The sequence below is a fragment of the Phoca vitulina genome, unplaced genomic scaffold (assembly GCF_004348235.1).
Source record: "Phoca vitulina isolate PV1807 unplaced genomic scaffold, GSC_HSeal_1.0 scaffold3, whole genome shotgun sequence".
NCBI lineage: Eukaryota > Metazoa > Chordata > Mammalia > Carnivora > Phocidae > Phoca > Phoca vitulina.
In genome coordinates, this window is record NW_022589706.1 from 54,400,422 (window position 1) to 54,420,580 (window position 20,159).

General features: G+C 43.4%; 1 protein-coding gene across 1 annotated transcript in view; it reads left to right on the forward strand.

The window, feature by feature from the left end:
* Positions 1-4,314: 4,314 nt before the first annotated feature.
* PARM1 (prostate androgen-regulated mucin-like protein 1) overlaps positions 4,315-20,159 on the forward strand; it is a 107,877-nt gene continuing 92,032 nt past the window's right edge. The window contains exon 1 of the mRNA XM_032400533.1: positions 4,315-4,599. Within this exon, the coding sequence (XP_032256424.1) occupies positions 4,557-4,599 (43 nt within the window). The 5' untranslated portion in view covers positions 4,315-4,556. The remainder of the gene's footprint in view (positions 4,600-20,159) is intronic.

A 20,159-nucleotide genomic window follows, 5' to 3' on the forward strand; every position in this document is an offset into this window, starting at 1 on the left:
CTGCAGCGTCGACTGAATCACATCTTAGACTTATTTAAATAAAAGGTTTCATTATGTGCATCACCTCCAAGAAGATAGTTTTTCCTTCCTGAAATATTTTAAGGGCTTCCTCCTTAATTAAAATAAAAATTAGTGACATGTGGTTTTGTATCCTCAAAGAGCCCATGCAGCATCAAACAATTTTATTTAAATCAGGGAAGTAATCACGTTTCATCATGCCCTTTTAAAACTGCTCTTGTTCAAGCAAATATTCCTTGGCCAGGTTCCAAATCTATGCTTTTACACATATCTCATAACTGCTTTTAATTTTTTTTTTTTTGCCATTAATATTTAAAAAGAGGGAAATCGGAGTTAAGAGAAAAGCAAAGCGATGAGAGGAAATGTAGCAGAACCCACGGAGATGTTTTCACAATGCAGTGTGAGAAAAGAAATAAAACGAAGACAAAATATATCAGTGTCTTCAGGCTGCTGCATTCCTGCCTCTGGGGAGGAGAGGGGGGTGGGGAAGGAGCTGTCAGAGCAGGTTTAGAGCTTTCCCCAGCACCTCAACTGTAGCAGGGTCAGAATTACTGAAGGCACAGCCCAAGTCACATAACTGAAGGTGTGAAGAAACAGCTGCAGCAGGCAGGAATGTTTTGCTCCTGTACTTTAGATCCAAAAAAAATTTTTTAATGTACCCTGAAAGTTTGCCCTCTAATAACAGATAACATTGATTGGCACTGAGAAAATGCCAACTTTTTTTACATATATAATCCATTTAATCCTCCCAATAATGCCAGGAAGAAACGGAGACATAGCCGTGCCAAGTAATTAGAGTCACTCAGTGAGTAGATGGTAGAAACTAGATTCAAATCCAGCCTTCAGGGGCCATGGGCGAGACATGAGAACCCAGCCTCTAGCCACTTCACAATACTGCTTCACCCAGCTCTCTCAACTAAGTTATTCTGTCTCTCCTAGGTTAGGAAGAATCCAAGAGCCCAAAGCTAACACTTCTATATTCTTTAACATATATTATTTGACATTATCTGTAAATTACAATAAATTCAGGATGTCGAAAACTAAGTCAACCAAGGGCAATTTTTTATAAGATGTTGAAAGTCTACAACCTTAGAAATTCATTTTAACAGTGATCAAAAAAGAGTGGAAGTCAGCAAAAGGCAGATTTATCTCAGATTTTATCCCAGTGGAGTATTATAAAGGAACTAAGAGAATTCTATGAAGAAACTGGTTTTTGCTATAAGGCGTGACTAAAGAGTTGCATGCAAATTCCATCCCTGGCCCCACTGAGGAATGTGAGTCCCCCTAATGTAATATCTCATACTTTTGGTTTCCTTCACACTTACAGCCTCTTTAAGTATCTCTCAGCTCTTTATTTGTAAAATTAATATAACCTTATGGGGTATAAAGTTTAAACAGATTACATAAAATGCTTGGAACGATTCCTAATACATAGCAGAAGCTCAATAAATGTTAGTGGGTATTATTATTTATAGTATTTAATGTAATAACGTATTGCATATATTTTAAAACTCTTTACAAATTCAATTGATTTGAAATGCAAAAACAGTTCACCCATTTCTCCCATCTCCCCATTTTTAACATCATAAATTATTGCATATATTTTTCTGATTGTTCATTCAACGTTTGACTTTCCACTACTAGAATATAAGCTTCCTGATGGCAGAGACAATGAACCACCGTGGCATACATCACAACTGTTCCCTGCTCTCTAGCTCTCCTCTTCATCTGGGCAAAGGAGAAGATTGTGCTTCCTTGCTTTCTTGGAGTTGCACATGGCCATTGACTTGTTTTAACCAATGAAATGTGAGCGGAAGTGCCACTTCCGGGTAAGAGACCTAAGGCTGCACGGAACTCTCCACTTCTCTTTCCCTATCTCAGTGAGTGTGAAAGCAGGTTTTGATATGGAGGTGCAACACTGAGGCCCTTGACATAGAGGATAGCTACTCTGGGAAATGACCTGGATCCACAGCAGATGTTGATGAGCAAAGAAGAAATCATTATTGCTTAAGTCTCTGAGACTTTGGGGTGGTTTATGACAGTAGCATAACCTAGCCTACCCTGACTATTACAACCTGTGACATTCCCACAGCCGAGCATAAGGTCTGGCACCTAGTAACTGATCAAATATGTTTTCACTAAATTAATAAATTGGAAGTTTTAATCATTAATAAAAATGAATGATTTCAGTTAAAGAAATCAATCATTTTCAACTCTATTCTGTGTACAGTGAAAACCTTTGGAAATTTTAAATGATTCAGAAGTGGGGATCACCATCCTTTGGGTACCAAACCATCATCTTAGGTATCAAAATCAGAGTCACACATGCTTTGCACTCCAGAGGGGTTCCATTAAAGTTTTGCTGAATTTCAATTGAATATTTTTTTCTTTGCAGGGGTTTTGAAAAACCCTTATTTCTGTCATAGAGTTAGTTACTTAAATGGCCCTTATTTAAAGGCACCATTGCCGTATATAACTTTTACATATAAATATACAAATTTTAGTTTATATATAAAATTCATCTGTGTGTGGCCCTTGCCCCCATGACAACCACAACTCAGATACAGAAATTCTTCATAATCATATAGATTACACTAGAAACTGGAAAAACCTCAAGGTCAATAGCACTCAGAAAACATGTTTAACAAATTGAATTTGCAGTTTCTCTGGCCAGAGAGGAGGGAAGGGGGATAGGCACTTGGTTGTGATATCTTTTACTTCTCATTCCAAATTCCAACAATGATCAACAAATGAACCAAAACCAAGAACAAACACACAAACCCCCAAAAAACAAACAACAACAACAACAACAACAACAAAACAAACCATCAAAACTGTGAGTCCAGTTTAATCTGGTTGGGAAGCAAGACAAGTTGCACAAGTGGTAAGGATGGGGTCACCCAGAGGAATGGACGTGGTCACAGGTACAGTGATAAGACCCAAACAAGTGACAAAATGAAACCTGAGGCTCTGGTACAGGAGAAAGAAGCCACAGGAAAAAGAAAGCTGTTCCCCAGGTCTACAAACGGTCCTGAGCTAATTGATTCTTTAGGAAGGCTCATTAATTCCAGTCACTTTCCAGCTCTGGTGACTAGGGGACCAGCAGGCTCCTACTAACAGAGATATTGGAGGTGATCTGGCATCTGATCTGATAGAGGTGTGAGAAATAAGCAAGTCTAAGGTGGTGGGGAGGACTAAGTGCAAGGTCAGCTTTGATCTGTGCGAACATACAGAAACTCTGGGCTTTGGAGAGGGAGTACGGGACAGGGCATGACCCAGGGTGCCTGGGCAGGCATGCTATCTGTACCATTCGCTAGTTGTGTGGCCTTGGACAAGTACTTAAACCTCCCTGTGTTTCCATTTCCTCCCCTGAAAATGAAGGTGTAATAGTGCCCACCTCAAAGGACTGCTGTGAGAACTTCACTTGGTTAATACCTGTACAGCGCCATTGCCCAGCACACAACAATCACTCAGGACATGTCAGCCTTTGTTTTTATGGCCCTGGTGCACAAACTGTTCAATTATGGGGTCCAGTCCCTACCAGCTATGTGACCTTGAGCACATTACTTGTCTTCTCTATGCCTTGGTCTTCTCGTCTGTAAAATGGAATAATAATAATTCCTATGTCACAAGATTGTTAGGAGTCATGATACCACACCTAGGAGGTTGCCTGGCTCAGTTATCCCATGATCACTATTACCAGACATTAGTATTACTTCCTTTTTTTATTATGTTACGTTAATCACCATACACCAGACATTAGTAGTATTTCTTCTGGTAGAAGCTGAAAAGGATAAAAGACATCCTGGCTCAGGCACCAGGAAGTGCAGCGGGGTTGAATGTGTGGGAGAGTTTAAAGTACACGCAGGAACATTTGAAGAAATGAAGGAAAAGGTTCTCATACTTGGCAAGGAATGTGTATTCTCTTTTGCAATAGTGGGGTCTTGGCTCTTCGAAGTGACGCCTAACATGGCATATGCTCACCTGTTGTAAACTCGCATAAGAAAAGTTGAGATAAATTCCCGGGGGCAGAGATCCGCTCACACTTCTTTGCATCCCCTCAGTTCCCAGCACGGTGCTAGACGCCCCGGACCTTTGCTGAACCCCGTCAAAACTCGAGTCTCGCGCCCTGACTGTCCAGCAGAGGCCGCCCTGGGCCGAGGCTCCCGGGACCCGAGCGCCGGGAGAGGGGCGGCCGGGGGGTGGGGTGGGGGGGGGGGGGGGCCGGGGCAGCGCCGCGGGGCCCGGGGGGGAGGGGTTTGGCTGGGGGCCGGCGCGGCGGCAGAGGCGGCCCGGGCTCGGGCGGCTGGGATGGAGCAGAAGCGCGCCGGGCGCCGGACGACACGCAGCTGACGGAGCCGCGCCGCGTTTGCCTCGATTCTCCGCCCGCCGCCGGAGCAGCCGGAGCCGCGCGGGCCGAGCGCGCAGAGCCGCCCTCACCTCCCGGCTCCCACGGCCGCCAGCCCGGCAGAGGAGGAGCCGTCCGCGCTCCGAGCGCTCGGTCAGTCCCGAAGCTTGGCACCGCACACCGGGGTACCATGGTCTGCAAGACTCTCTTCGCTCTCTGCATCTTCACGGCAGGTATTTGGGGGCGCCGTCCTCCCGGAGGGGCCGGGCGCGCTCTGGGCCCCGGTGGCCAGCGCTGGGGCTGGGGCTGGGGCTGAAGCGGGGACACCGGGAAGTAAGTCACCGCGCGCCGGTGGCCAGAGTGGGGGGAGCCTCCGGAGTTGCGTGAAGGCATGTGCGCACTTGGATTTGGGGTGGTGTAAGCCTGTCGAGATCCTGAGCCGTGCGGGACCGGGGGGATGACGGGGTCCTTCCTGCCGCAGCCCGCGCCCACACAAACTCCGGGCTTTGTGGAACAGGTGGCTGCGCGACGCGTTCGAACCCCGGGTGGGCGACACTGACTGGCGTGCGACTCCAGGCTTCTCGGGTCTCTGAGCACACCCTGCCAGAGTCGGGCAGCAGACTTCTTGCGGCGGTTGGACCCCCGGAGGGCCGGGAGAGGCGGGGAGAATCGCAATCTGGAAGGCTCTAAGCAGTGGCTGCGCGCGCGCCCGGGACTTCGCGGTCCCGGGTCCCGGGTCTCCGGCGTCCCTCCGTGGTTGCGCGCTGGGGATGATGCGGCACTAACAGCCCCACCGGCAGCTGCCTGAACCCGGCTCGAGCTCGCGATCACCGCCTGGGTTTGCAGTTCTACCCTGTGGCCCGGAGCCTCCCAAAAATGTGTGCAGTGGCAGAAACTGTCAAGTTGGCTAGAACTAGCCCCCGCCCCCGACACCAATTCTGGACGGCTTCCGCGCGCGCGCCTCGCTGGTCTCGGGACCAACGGCGGCGTCTCTGGCAGGGGCTGCGGAGAGAGGAGCAGGAGGGCTGAGCTCGGCTTCGTGGGGGCCGGGAGACGTTCAAACAACGCTTTCAGTCTGGTGTTGGGCACCCAGTTTTTCCAGAAAATGCAGCCCTACAAGGGACAACCGACCATGGATAAGGCACCAGTGGAACGAGCAGCCCGAGTGCGCGGACACTGGTATGTTTTCGATAAGAATGTTCCAAAGCCACATAGCACAAGCCGATTTGACTCATGCTTCTAGTCCGTGACTTTTTTCCTCCTGAATTGCTTGGGTTCCTGTTCTTGTGGACACAGGTCGTTACAATCCCTCGAAAAGAAGCTGGGGGTTTCCTGGCCGCTCACAAAGGATAATGCAATTTTGAGGAAAAGTTTCCCAACTTAAGATTATAGCGTGTTTTGTTTCGTTTTTGTTTTCTTCCTTTACTTGCTGAAAGCCTGAGGAAAACCCCCTTTTCGTTTTGGTATCCGCACTGTTCTCAGTCGCGTCCGCAGACGGTTCCCGAACACGCTGGCGGCTTTGGCTCCGCAGCCGAGCGCCAGGATCCCAGCAGGTGTAACAGCCGCATCCCAAACCACGGGATTGCCGTGTGAGGGAGTTCCAGTACCCCTCCAAGCAAGAGAGGTTTACCACACGACATGGAAGGTGCCTTTACTTTCCTCCTCACTAGAAATCTTTCCATGAAGCCCAAGGCTCAGAAAACCTTGAGTGAGCCTGCAGAGCCAGTGGGTGGGTTTGTTGGCTAATTTCATCTTGTGGCTTGTCTTTTTAATTTTTATCGACAGCTCTGGCAGCTGGCAATACCCGGATTAACCCTCCCAGGCAGTGTAGGTAGCAGGTTTTTTTTTTCCTAAGGAGCTCAACAATTTTTTTTCTTGGTGAGTTTTAGAGCTTAGTCCAGCTGTTCTGGGGGTGAGAATATTGCCCTTGTCCATCGCTGGAGTGAGGGGGCTGGTGGGCCCACTGAGCAGCCTCATCCATGCACACGTGGGGGGGGGGTCAGAACCAAGACGATCACAGCCTCCCAGTTCTGGGGCTCTCCGGACCCCAGAAGACATAGTTCATGTTTCTGTGTACGTCTTACAAACAGAGCGATGAAGCTTCAACCATCCCTCTTTAGGGATCCCTGTGTTGTTAGAGCTACTGCAATAAATTGTGAGGAAAATAATATAAAAATTGGCATAAATACCTCAGGAGACTCTTTGCATCCCCAAAGTAGGGTGTTTTCAGAAACCAAAATATCATTTTTCTAGGGAAAAAAACTGCTGTGTTGGTAAAGGAGAGAGGGGTGAGGGTTCCTGAAATGAAAGTGGCCTGCGTGTTTCTGTGGCTCATCCCCCAGCTCCCTGGTAAAGCTCCGGTTGGTTTCACCCAGCAGTTGCTGCTTTTCTGTTCTCCTTCTCCTCTTCCTCCTCATCCTCCTCCACTCCCCCCTCCCCCCACCTACTCTTCCTTCTTCTTTTTTACTCCTCCAGTAAAACTCTTAAGGTGATACTTTCTTGAGCCAGGAATGGGGTTTGGCAGGGGACCTTTTTTTAGCTTAATAAATCCACTCAATATATACATAGCATTTTTTCCTGCCTGTATAATGGATACTTGCAAATATGTGGTCATTGTCAACAACAATGATCTCTACATTTATTCACTTGTATTTTAAAAAGAAGGAAGAGAGAAAGCTTGGACTGTCTTCAGTTCTTTCAACGTTGATTGTGGTATGAACTATCATGGCTGGTTTACAGACCATTCTCAAACATCTCCATGTACAAAGCGCATAGGAATACTGCCTCCAAATTAAATTACAAGGCAGCACCCCCAAGTTTTGGCTACAGAACTGATGAGGGAGGGAGGATGGCAGGCTGAAGGAAGCTTCCATCTTCATCTCTCTCTCTCTCCCCTCTGGATTCTCTTCTTTTTACCCACCACCATCATTACCCCCCTCTGGTGTTCTGTGTCCCCATTTATTTAGAAACTCCCTCACTGAGACATCGGAGATATACTGGAACTCTCAAAAGGCCTTTTCCAACACTCAAGGAGGACAAAAGGGAAAGAAGCGTAGGTAAAAAGAGGCACAAACCCCATGATCCTACTTTCCTGCCCTGGATTCTGCCCTGTCTGTCCCTGCTCCCTCCGCAGAGAGACCATCACATCCCACCCCATTACCTAGGCCGATGTCTTGACCGTTGGTGATCAAACCCAAGAGAGCTAGACTCCAGTCCGCCACCCAGCTAGAGATCCTATCTGTGTTCTGGGCCTGTCAGATCGCTCTTTGGGTGACTAACATCTAGAATGTCCTTATCATTGAAGGGAGACCCCACCCTACACATGTACGGCTCTGTTGTCACTACAGATCCTGATATATGTCAATACCTTATCATAAGCATATTAAAGCCTTTTCATGAATCATATCATAAGCATATTAAAAATAAACCAAAATTGCCCACACATTTATGAGAACAGCAAGGTTGCCTGTGGTTGTTTGGGAGTGGGGGTAAAGGGTTACTCCCATTCCTTTAGCCTGGTCACCTCCCATTCCTCTGAAGTCTGTATCACAGTCCAAGAAGTGACACCTCCTTCCCATGAAATCTGACCTGAGCAGGTGGAAGCTCTTCGTTGTTATCTGACACATGTACTGAGGCAGTGTTGCAAAGTGGTAAGCCCGTAGGTTCTGCAGTTAGATGGCCTAGGTACAAACCTAAATTTTACTACTTACTAAGTGTGTAATTTAGGGCAAGTAACTTAACCATTCTCAGTTTTCTCATCCACAAAATCGGGGAAATAAAACCTCATAAGTTTATTGAAAGTTTTAAATGACTAAATATACTCACAGCGCCTGGGACATAGGAAGCACTCAATAAGTGTTAGCCACTGTTGCTTCTATTAATCTTATTAATAACGTTTAGTAGTGTTTGGTACCCATTAGGTCATCCTCTCATAAGCAGAGCTTCTACATTTGTGCTTAGACTATGTAAATCAAAGATCTCAACTGATATTCCAGCACAGGGCCAGCTGTTTTGGCAAACCTTAATGTGCAAATTAAGAAAATATTCAGCTGAGCCTACTAAATGCCTAATTTGAAAAGATTAATAATGTGCCAGCTCAGATTTAGCACAACAGTCCAAAGGAATGCTCTGGAACAAATAGAAGTAGAGTCTCACGGAGGACTTTATTTCTTCCGCAAAGTCTTTTGGAAACTGGTGTGTTTCAGAAGCCCAACTCAGCTAAACCTTTAAGTCAGGTTCCCAGAGCCACAAATTTTAGATGATTCCGATCAAAGAACTTAGGAAAAGGCAGCTCCTGGTACCTGAATGATCCAGAAGGGCTCTCTTGAAAGCCTAGAAGCATCAGTAATGGCCAGATCTCTAATGTACCTTGAGCATTTGGGCCAGGTCTAATTGTGCGTGTGTTTTTATAAGGAAAATATTGGCCAAGTATTTACCCTGTTTGGCCAGACTTTCTTAAGCAATAATTTTCTCTGTGGGAGTGGGGAGGTGGGGAGGTGGAAACAATGGGGAGGGACATTTTAGAAATATTTTCAAGAGGGATTGGCTGTCTTACCATCCAAATGAACGGAACCCTGCCGTAGCATTTATAATAATTTGCTTCCTTTTGGAAGTATCTGTCACTTAATCTGGACATGTTAGTTTAGAAATCAAATATTTGCTTTGCTAATAAGATACTGAAACAGTTGTTTGGAAAAAAATTAATGTTTCATTAGAAGACAGTGTCAGTTCTCAAAAGAGGTAGGCAAGTAGTAAGTGTGTGCCTTAGGTAATGCTGGCTTTTTACTTGGAAATGCAGGGCTCATGGGTTATCACCCAGTTAAGGTGACTGATTAAGACTGATTTGTGTGCGGCATTACTTTGCTTTTAGTCACAGCTTAAATTATTTAAATGACAGAATTCATGTAACAGCAGCTTTTCTGATGTGTGGATCTTTAAACGTTCATCATCATCCTTACACCAGCATAGCCCATTTCTTTGACCTGCCTTTTACCTGTTTTAATGTCATTTATAAACTTTGAGACCTTTGCCACTTTTAAGTAATAGAAATCATTACAACAAAATGGACAATTAAATAATTCTTTTCATCTGTGTTTTCCATTGATGCAGAGCAGTATAATATCAATTGAAAATAAGCTGTTTTAATTTTCCTTTGGCTAGTGTTGCCAGATTTAGCAAATAAAAATAGAGATTGCCCAGTCCAATTTGAATTTCAAATAAACAGTGAATTCTAAACATGTCCCACACAATAGTTGGGACACACTTAAACTAAGTAATTCTTCATGGTTTATCTTGAATCCAAATTTAACTGGGCATCCCATATTTTATCTGGAAACCCTACATTTGGCCTTTCATCTGCGGTTCATCTATACAATGGGTTTGATATAGGACTCGCTTTACCTTGAACCCCACCTCACCTAACTTTAGTTGCCCTGCTCCATTTCAGTCTGTTCATGGGAAGACAGGGAGATTTCAGAGCAGCTGTCTCTAGGATAGCAACTGCAAGGAATATGGTTCAGAAACAGCTCTCCAATGAAATATTTTTAATCTGCTTGCATTTCCTTTTTTTTTTTTAAGATTTATTTATTTATTTTAGAAAGAGCATGCGTGCACGCTGGAGTTGGGGGGGGGAGGGGCAGAAGGAGAGGGAGAGAATCTTGAAGCAGACTCCCTGCTGAGTGCGGAGCCGGAGTCCGAGTCCGGGCTCAATCCCAGGACCCTGAGATCATGACCTGACCCAAAATCAAGTCAGACACTTAACCAACTGAGCCACCCAGGCACCCCTCTGATTGCATTTCCATTAACTGTGCATTGTTACGTGTTTCTGAACATCTGGGATTTCTGTAAGCTTCCTGAAGCTACATTACCTTAGCCTCTTGTGACTTTTTTTTTTTTTTTTAATTTTATTTATTTATTTGAGACAGAATGAGAGAGAGAGAGAGCACATGAGAGGGGGGAGGGCCATAGGGAGAAGCAGGCTCCCTGCCGAGCAGGGAGCCCGATGCGGGACTCGATCCAGGGACTCCAGGATCATGACCTGAGCCGAAGGCAGTCGCTTAACCAACTGAGCCACCCAGGTGCCCATCTTGTGACTTTTCCTTTAAAAAAAAAACAGTATACGTATTTTAAATGGTAGCAATGTTCTTGCCTGGGAGCTGGAACTAGAAGCCTTCTAGAATCCAGCTGGCAGCTAATTAAAAAAGAAAGTTATAGAATAGGTTTGGATTTCAATGCTCTTTCCAGTGCCAGGATCTTAATACATCTCACAAATATTAATTATATAAGGTTTACATAATTCCTACAGGGTAGGTCTATTGGTACACTTGAAATCTGTAGGTATAAAGCCTGAAGCAGCATATTAGAATTTCAAGGCCAATTGGGGAAAAAAAAAAACCCTTAAGCAATTAGACTGTGGTAGAAATTTGCATTTTTATACCTATGGCAGAATCTGTGAAATCTGTGAATAGGTAACTGTTAAGTGGAAAAGAAATTGTGGCAAGTTACCGGTGTGATATTTGGAAAACACATCTTTTCGATTCGAAAGAAGGTGAGTGGTAGAATACAACTTTGATGATAATATCTTCCACTTACAGTCCAAATTCTGACACCTGATTTTGTTTTCTATCAGGGAGGAGATAAGGACAAAGGAACTTGAGTTCAACTTGAGTTGAACATGAAAAGAATTGGAGGAGAGAAAATTTTGTTTGATTTTGTGTATGTGTTTTTGGCCGTGATTGAATGGGGTGATTAAAACATATTACCTTTTAAATAATGATTATTCTTACCAGTTTTGTGTTGTCCAGAAGTATAACCTCATTACTGACAGTTTGTTCACTTACTATCACATTCTGTGATGGATTACTATGGGTGCTTCTGCTTCTTACGAAATCTTTTTAGTTTCTGTTAGAAAAGTTTTTGTGATCCTACAGATGGACAGCAGACAGATACCATTCTACTTGGTGTTGAACATTTATTTGATTGCTATACACTCCATGGCATGTGATTCTTGCTTTGTACTGTAATTTGGATTCTTTAGGAAGAACAGTAACAATTACCATAAGGATAAAAGGATGCTCTCTTTCTTCACTGTACAAAAGCTACAATGCCTTGTCTATATGTGTTTAGGGAAATATTTAAGACGCCATCGTTCTACTGAGTTCCTGTAGTGTGTCAAATTATGTCAAATTACGAGAGGATTTCAGTATGTCTCAGAATTTCGATACAGGGGAGTCTTGATGCCAGTTTGTTCATCAGAGGGTCCTAAAGAAATCTGGTGGACTGAACATCTCTTTGTTGGCCTGGGAAAAGAGGCAAGTTATTGGTGGATCACACACCCTGCCAGGGGAGGAATTCTTGCTCTCGGTGGATCTGCTGCATGAGAGGCAACATCAAGATGAATATGGGGGTGCCTGGGTGGCTCAGTCGTTAAGCGTCTGCCTTTGGCTCGGGTCATGATCCCAGGGTCCTGGGATCGAGTCCCACATTGGGCTTCCTGCTCAGTGGGAAACCTGCTTCTCCCTCTCCCACTCCCCCTGCTTGTGTTCTTGCCCTCGCTATCTCTCTCTCTCTGTCAAATAAATAAAATCTTTTTTAAAAAAAAAAGATGAATATGGCCATCACCCAACCAATGAGGAACCCTGGATCTTGTGTCTTTAAAAATTACAATTTGATAGGGACAGCATTCAAGAGGACAGAGCCCTGGAATTCTCCTTTTCCAAGAGCTGTTCAGACAGGTCTTAGCAAGAGAAAGAATGATCAGTTTTCAAGGTTATAAGATTATTCATCATTTATATTCTAGAAAATGTTGGTGGGGAATTAAGTGTGATATCAAATTACATGTGGAAACTGGGTAAGAAATGGACAGTATGAAGGAGTCATGGCTGTTGCAGAAATTCTGCATAGGATACATGGGAAAGCCTGGGGGTGGTCTGTTACGTGAGATGGAGAGAATATCAGATGGCTGAATGTGGTGGCGGTGGAAGGATAATAGGGGGTAATAATTAAAATTATCGGGGGCTACTGAAGACCAAACCAGCCCCTTGCTACTGCTGCTGGGAATGGAAGATGCATCAAGTTTCATTTTGGGTGGACGGGTAGGGGTTGGGATAAGTGATTCCTCCTCAAATTTATATGAATATAAAGCCTACTTTAGTACACCTTTTTAGGTTTGTAAAAGGTTGCAAATTGAGCCTTTCTGATGAAACAATGTGGTGGCCCTTAGTGGTAGGTAAGTAAGGTATCCTCAGCATTGTAAAAGGGGACAAAGAATGAGAAAATGCTTCGAGATGTCAAAAGGAATTTGCTGCTTAGTTTGGATCCATTAAGGAGGGCTGAGTGGCCTGGGGGTGCTCACTTCAAGGCAGCCATCCTAGACCTCCTTTCAAAGAGTCCTATTTTGAGCAGACTCCCCTTTACATGCTTATAGGATGAGGCGCACAGCCCTGATATTTATCAGGTGAGGATGAGATTTTTTTTTAAGGTTTTATTTATTTATTTGAGAGAGAGAGTGAGAGAGAGCATGAGAGAAGGGAGGGTCAGAGGAAGAAGCAGACTCCCCACTGAGCAGGGAGCCCGATGTGGGACTCGATCCTGGGACTCAAGGATCATGACCTGAGCAGAAGGCAGACGCTTAATCAACTGAGCCACCCAGGTGCCTGAGGTTGAGATTTGTGAGAAGCAACAAGGCTGGAACAGGCTTTGGCTAAGTCAAGCTGGCATGGAATGCCAACTCCAAGATCTCAATTTTCTATCTTGTTGGGTTATGATATATACATTGATTACCATGTGAGTAAGCATTCAACAAATGTTTGTTAAGCAAGTACGCCAACAAATAGAAGGTTTAATTTATTTTACTTTATTTGCTTGCCTGCATCCCACTACTAGATTGTAAGGTGTGGGAAGAGCAGGAATTTTAGCTGCTTTGTCCCCACTGTGTCCCCAGCATGTAGAACAGAGCAAAACACATAATGAGTACTTAGCAAATATATGTTAAATTAATTTTTTTTTAATTTTTATTTATTCATGAGAGACACAGAGAGAGAGAGAGAGAGAGAGGCAGAGGGAGAAGCAGGCTCCCAAGGAGCAGGGAGCCCGATGTGGGACTCGATCCCAGGACCCTGGGATCATGACCTGAGCTGAAGGCAGACGCTTAACCATCTGAGCCACCCAGGCGCCCTGTTAAATTAATTTTTAATTGAGAACCTACATGTACTAAACATTGTCCAAGACTCTGGAGAAACAACAGTGAACAAATTAGACAGAACTCTACCCTCAGAGAATTTTCATTCTTTGAGGATGATGAATTTTGACTTGGTCAGAAGAAATCAATGGTTGACTATCTAATAGTCATCTTAAACTCAGCATGTCCAAGTCTGAACTCCTGGACTTCCCTCCCCCAGGAGGCTCCAGATGAAGCCTTCCCCATCTCAATTAATGGCAATTCAACTTTCTAGTTGCTCAGGCTGAAAATCATGAGTCCTCTCTGAGTCCCTCACTTCCAACACCCCTCATCCGATCCTTCCAGATCTCTTTGCCCTACCTTTAAAATAGATACTGATTCAAACACTATTTGCCACTTCCACTGCTCTCGCTCTGGGTGAACCACTGTCTCTTTCTCCTGGAATACTGCGGTGGCCTTCTCTCAGGTCTACCAACTTTGACCCTTTCCCTCCTAAAATCTGTTCTCCACATGGCAACAATTGATCCAATGGAAATGTAGCAGATGATGTCATTGCTCAGTTCGTGGCTTTGCAATGGCTTCCCATTGCACTCAGAGCAAAATCCCAAGTTCTTCAAGTGACCATTAAGACCTACGTGAGCTGCTGCCCCGTTCATTCTTGGACCTGGGCTTCTTCCTCTTCTTTGCTCACCCTATACCAGCCACACTGCCTTCCTTATAGCATGCAGCAGCTGGTTCCTCTGTCTACGACATACTTTTTCAGATGGCTAATTCCCTCACCTCCAAAAAACCTTTGCTCAAATGTCACCTTCTCAATGACCAGCATTTTAAAATTGCAGCCTGTTCCACCGAACAACATCACATTCCCAGTGCCCCTTAGCTGCCTTTTGCCTCTACTTTTTCTTTAATGTCTATCTCCCTCCATCCCTTACCCATCCCTGCCCCCCTGGGATTTTGTCTCTTATTTTCTGTGGTAGCTCCAGTGCTAAATACTACATGGCACTTAGGGTGTACTCAAAATATATTTGTTGAACCGAATGAGTAAAATACATTTTTGAGGGGTGCTGGGTGGCTTGGTCGGTTAAGTGTCCGCCTTCAGCTCAGGTCCTGATCCCGGAGTCCTGGGATCCAGCCCTGCATCGGGCTCCCTGCTCAGCAGGAGGCCTGCTTCTCCCTCCCCCTCTGCCCCTCTCCCCACTCATGCTCTCTCTCTTGCTCTCTCTCTCAAATAAATAAATAAAATCTTTTAAAAAACACATTTTTGAGGGTTGGTAAAATGAAGACTTAATTCGAATTTTGCCTTAAATCACCCAAAAATGAGACATTGGCAAACTTGCTTACTATCAGGTGCTTATGTCTAGTGTTTCCAAATAGCTTTTTAAAAAAATGTGAGTCAGCCTTTAGTTTTCATTGAGGGTTACAAAAGCTAAATTTTAAAATCAGCTCTTTTTTGAGCTATGCACTTACAAAACATTTCTTTTAAAAATGTAAGCCTTTCCCCACCTCCATGGATATCACTTTGAAATAGCTGAAACGTTAAAAAAAAGAAAAAAAGACATAGCTGAAACGTTTTAAGTTCTCTGGCCAATTAAGAAAATGTCACCTCTGAGCTCAGCTAGAAAAGATAAAGATACCTCCACTATTTGAACATTGAGAATTTTCTGAATAACTAAAAATAACCTGATGATAAAAAGTGATTTGAGTCTAAAGGAAGCATGACGGGCAGTTTTCCAGTGATGTTTGAGAAAGTTAAGTAAATTCTAATGCTGAGTATTGAGAGCGTAAGTTAGTCACCAATAAACTGAAGAACAGAATGGGAGTTTTCTTGGCCTTAAAGACTCTGCATTGTGCGTCCACTGGTGATTCTGAATTGTGCTGTAGTCCAAGCAATAGTTCGAAGTGGTTGAATCCTGGCTAGAATCAGACCTGCATTCCTGTGAATGCTTCTTATCAACACTGCAGGGCGGACCCCCCGACAGGGCTGGTGTTACAATCACCCAGGCTGGCATAGCCCTCAGCTTCATCATCCAACAAATACTCATGTACTTTCTGGCTCAGATAGAAACATTTAAGTATTTAGCAGCTGCCAAAAAGAACACGAGTTTAGGAAATAACAACATACTTGCTTGAAGCCTCAGGGACAATGGTAAAATTGAAGACTGTACTTGCAGAGCAACCTATAAACAAACCAAAGAACAGAAAAGATGACACTTTATATTAAAAACATCTGCCTTGCTTGTTCAGTGAGGTCCACTTGCCCATTTTTGAGGGGGGCGGGTGCTCAGGCAGCTTGAAGGAGAGCAGCATGGGCTGTAAGCTGGGGAATGGCCAAGGGCAATAAGCCTGTCCTGGTGCTGGGGGCCACTGCGTCGGGTGGTATGAGCGTGACACCGGAGGACAGGGGGCCGTTCCCCCACCTCTCCTCTGTGGGAGGGACTGTGTTCCCGAAGGAAATGGAAAGCAGGGCCTGTGGTAATTCTAGGTTTCATTTTTGAGGAACTGTCAGACGGTTTTCCAAAGTTGCTGCACCACTTTATATTTGTGTATCCTATCTCAATAAAGTGACTCAAGTACATTTTTTAAGAAAAGAAAGGAAAAGCCACGCGCATTGACAAGAGAAGCTTCTCCAGATCTCAAAGGCAAGGGTCACTACTGAAGGAGGGGAAATTATTACATCACTGAGAACTATTTGAGTATGGAGGGTTATCATAAAGGGGGAGAAATTTACAGCTAAATTTTTGTTAAAAAAATTAAATATCAGTAAGTGACAGTCATGTCTTATTTTATAACAGTTTTTTTTTTTAAGATTTTATTTATTTATTTGACAGAGACACAGCAAGAGAGGGAACACAAGCAGGGGGAGTAGGAGAGGGAAATCAGGCTTTCTGCTGAGCAGAGAGCCCGATGTGGGACTTGATCCCACAACTCTGGGATCATGACCTGAGCTGAAGTCAGACACTTACGACTGAGCCACCCAGGTGCCCTTATAACAGTTTTTAAAAGCTGCCCTCAAGCACTGGTTTTTTTTTTTTTATTATGGAAACTATAAACAGGCACAGAAATTGACAAGAATGTATCTATCACCCACCCAGAACTGATTCAGAGTCTGTTTGTTTTGGTAAAGAACTTTTTAAAATTTTAATACATTGGAAATCACGTAAATGTCTAACTATAAAGTGCTAGTCCAATAAACTAGCATACGTTCAATGTTCATTCAACTGGGCAACACCAAGCAACTGCTTAGAAGTAGGAGGTGGTTGGTTTGTTTATGTATGAACACATTAAGTGGTTACAGTATATTGAACTAGTAAGTGTAACTTTATATTTCACAATTATATCAGAAAAGTAAGCTACAGAATAAATGTACATTGTGATGAAATATTTAAAACACTTTTATGTGTGTGCCTGTAGAGAAAATCATTTAGAAGAATACGGTGGTTATTTCTGGCAAGTGAGCTTTGGGTTACTTTCACTTTTTATGCCCTTTTCTTTTGTCTGAAATTGTTAAAATAGTTTGTATTGCCTTCACAATTAAAAAAGTAAAGATATTATCAAGATTTTAATCCCTCTTTATCAACAATGTAGCTGTTATAACTGCTGGATAGCTACTTCTGTCCTCAAAATCTTGAGTCATGAAATCCTTCTGATGGAGCCCTCAAAAAATACATCTTAGAAAAGCAAATAACCTCAGAAAGGTTTACAGGATATCACTGATGTAATGGGCCAGGAAGGTTCTGGGAAGGAATTGACTTAAAGTAATATTATATTTTATAAAACCAGAGTGCTAAATAAATCATTGATCAGAACAACCGTCTTGGATAGTATTTTAAGAAACTCTGACTTAACTGATCAGTATTTGAGATACTTTGTTTCAATACCTTGGTTGTCACTTATGGGAGCAATTTTCTAAGCTTTTCTATAATGAAGTCTGTCATCTTACCTATCAAATAAGAAAAAATGGCCCTCAGAAGAATATACGATTTGTTTTCCTTTGGCAACATTAACTTTGTTATATCATCTTTTCAATAAAATAATCAATAAAATGTGGTTTAGGCAAATGCTGGAGCATCCATTACTAATAGTCCATGAGCAGATAGGCCGACCCCTTCATATTCTAAATAAAGCTAAATATGCTGTTGTGGGATGGAGATTCCACATTTGTAATTTTTAGTTGTAGTAGGTATCACACATTATATGATGCTCATTTCATTTGCAACTTCATCTAATCCTCCTAACAACTCCATGAGATAGACTGTACCAATCCCACGGTGTAGTTCAGGTCACCAAGTCTCAGAAGTTAGGTAATGAGATGTAGATCACACAGTTGATAAGTGACAGAGATAGGCTTTGAACCCAGGTCTGTCATCTTTTACCGACCTTAGGCCCTACTGTCTTGAATGGCCAAATCAGACTATGTAAATTTAGTCTCTAAAGTTTCTCTTGACTCTGATCCTCTTTCCCATCCCCACACCTAAGACTTGATCGAGACCCTTGTCATCTCTTCCTAGCCTGTCACAGTAACTCCTAAATGGTCACTGGCCACCCCTGCCCTTCTCACAGTCTCTTGCCACTCTTTTGGAAGTCATTCAGGCCAGGCGAAACTGCCTGCCCCCCTCCAAAGGAGCAGAAGCAGACCTAAATCTGCTTAAGAGTCTTCCAGGTGCTCAGACTGTGGCTGCTAAATCCCATTTCCACCGAAAAGAATGAAGGCTTCTGGGAAAAGTGGTTAATTCCAGGTGTGAGTTAGAAAATATAAAAGATGAGCCTGGAATATCTTGTCATACCAGATAGCAAGGATGCTGTCAAAGACAAACATGGGTCCTGTGAAAAGGACTCAGAACCCCTCGGTGAGGCCCCCACTGGCCAAAGATGGAGCAAACTGAGCATCAGTAAGGATAACTGCAATGGACTGAATTACATTGTTCAAACTCATGAGTTAATTATGATACCAAAAACAAAGCAATAACACAAAACTTCATTTGTCTCTACTGGAGGATGCTAACAAACCAACACATTATTTTGAAAAATAATAGATAAATAGGAAGATTTAAAATTCTTGATTGATTGATTGATCTTTTTTTGCCTTTATTTTATGAGGTGTATCACTGGGTGACCAAATATGAGATGATGGGATGACCATCTTTATACAGGTTTTCCAGCTAGTAAATGAAGATGGCCCGGTGGGAAATAGAACAGCACGATACTACATCCCCTGATGAGTTAGTGGGTCTTGGCACTGACCATAGTGGCTGCCAACATCGTGAGGTGTGACACAACCAGATACTATATCTCCTGATGGAAGGGTACACCATCCCCTGTGAAATAGCCTTGACACCTTGAAAGGAACCCAAATTTGATCAAGCCTCCACATCCAACTATCAAGTCAGAGGAAGTACAGAGGACCAAAGAAGGTGTTAAATAACACCACAGGAATGAAACCAGCAAAAGCCAGACCAAGAAAACGCTACACGACAAACAGACTGGTTTCTTCAACAAATAGATTGCAAGGAAAAAAAGAGCCATTAAAAGAAAGATGGGAAGGCAGGATTTATTGATGAAAAAGAGACATAGCAACCAATCACAATTGTGGGCCTTATTTGGATCAAACCAAAACTGTGGAAATAAATTATGACCTTTATGAGACGGTTGTGAATTTAATCATTGACTAGACATTTGATGATATTAATGTATTATCATTTTCAGTATGACAATGACGTAGGCTGTATATTTTCAATGACAGCCCTTATCTTTAAGAATTACACACTGTTATATTTATATAAGAAGTGCCACTGTGCCTGGGATTTGCTTCAAAATAATAAGGGAGTGAGATATAAGTGGTATTACAGAAAAAAAAAATGATCATGAGTTAATAATTCTTGAAACTGAGCAAAGGGTACATAAGCGTCCATTACGCTCTTCTCTCTCATTTTGTAGATGATTAAATTTTTCCATTATTCAAAGCTTTTAAAAAGAATCTTCCAGAAACCCCCATTTCTTCCAGAAACAAGTCCAAACTCCTTAGCAGGTGGCTTAAGATCTGAGTTAGAGGCAGAATGAAAGCAAGGTGCTGCAGGTAGTCACAGTGTGAGAGGCTAGAGAAGCAAAAAGATCATTCTTGTTTGGGAAGTCTTCCCCAGGATGGGAGCACCTGCCACATACCTTCAGGCCTTTGCCCCTGCCAGTTCCTCATTCTAGAATGCCATACTCCACTGTCTGCCAGCCAAAATTCTCTATGGCCTGCAAGTTCAAATTTCCTCTCCATTTGTTTGCATATGTTACCCCTTTAGACTTCTGGCCTTTGGAAAGCAGGGATCTTAGTCTTAGTTTCGTATCCCTCCTGCCCGTGTATGAGTGTGTACACAGTAGGTGCTCAGTACTTACTGAATTGACCTGAGGAAGCTGAAGCTCAAACATGTAGACCGCAAGGTCTCACAGCTCATTCGTGGCTGAACTTAGATTACAAATCTCATGTATAAAGGAATAGGTGTCCCCTGACTTCAAAGACTCCAAAGCCCCTTCCACATTGTTTCCCAGCGCGCCAACACTTGAGAGTGATGCTGGAAGGCTCCATGATCTCTGAGAGAAGTAACACATTATCTTAGAGTAGCTGAAAGT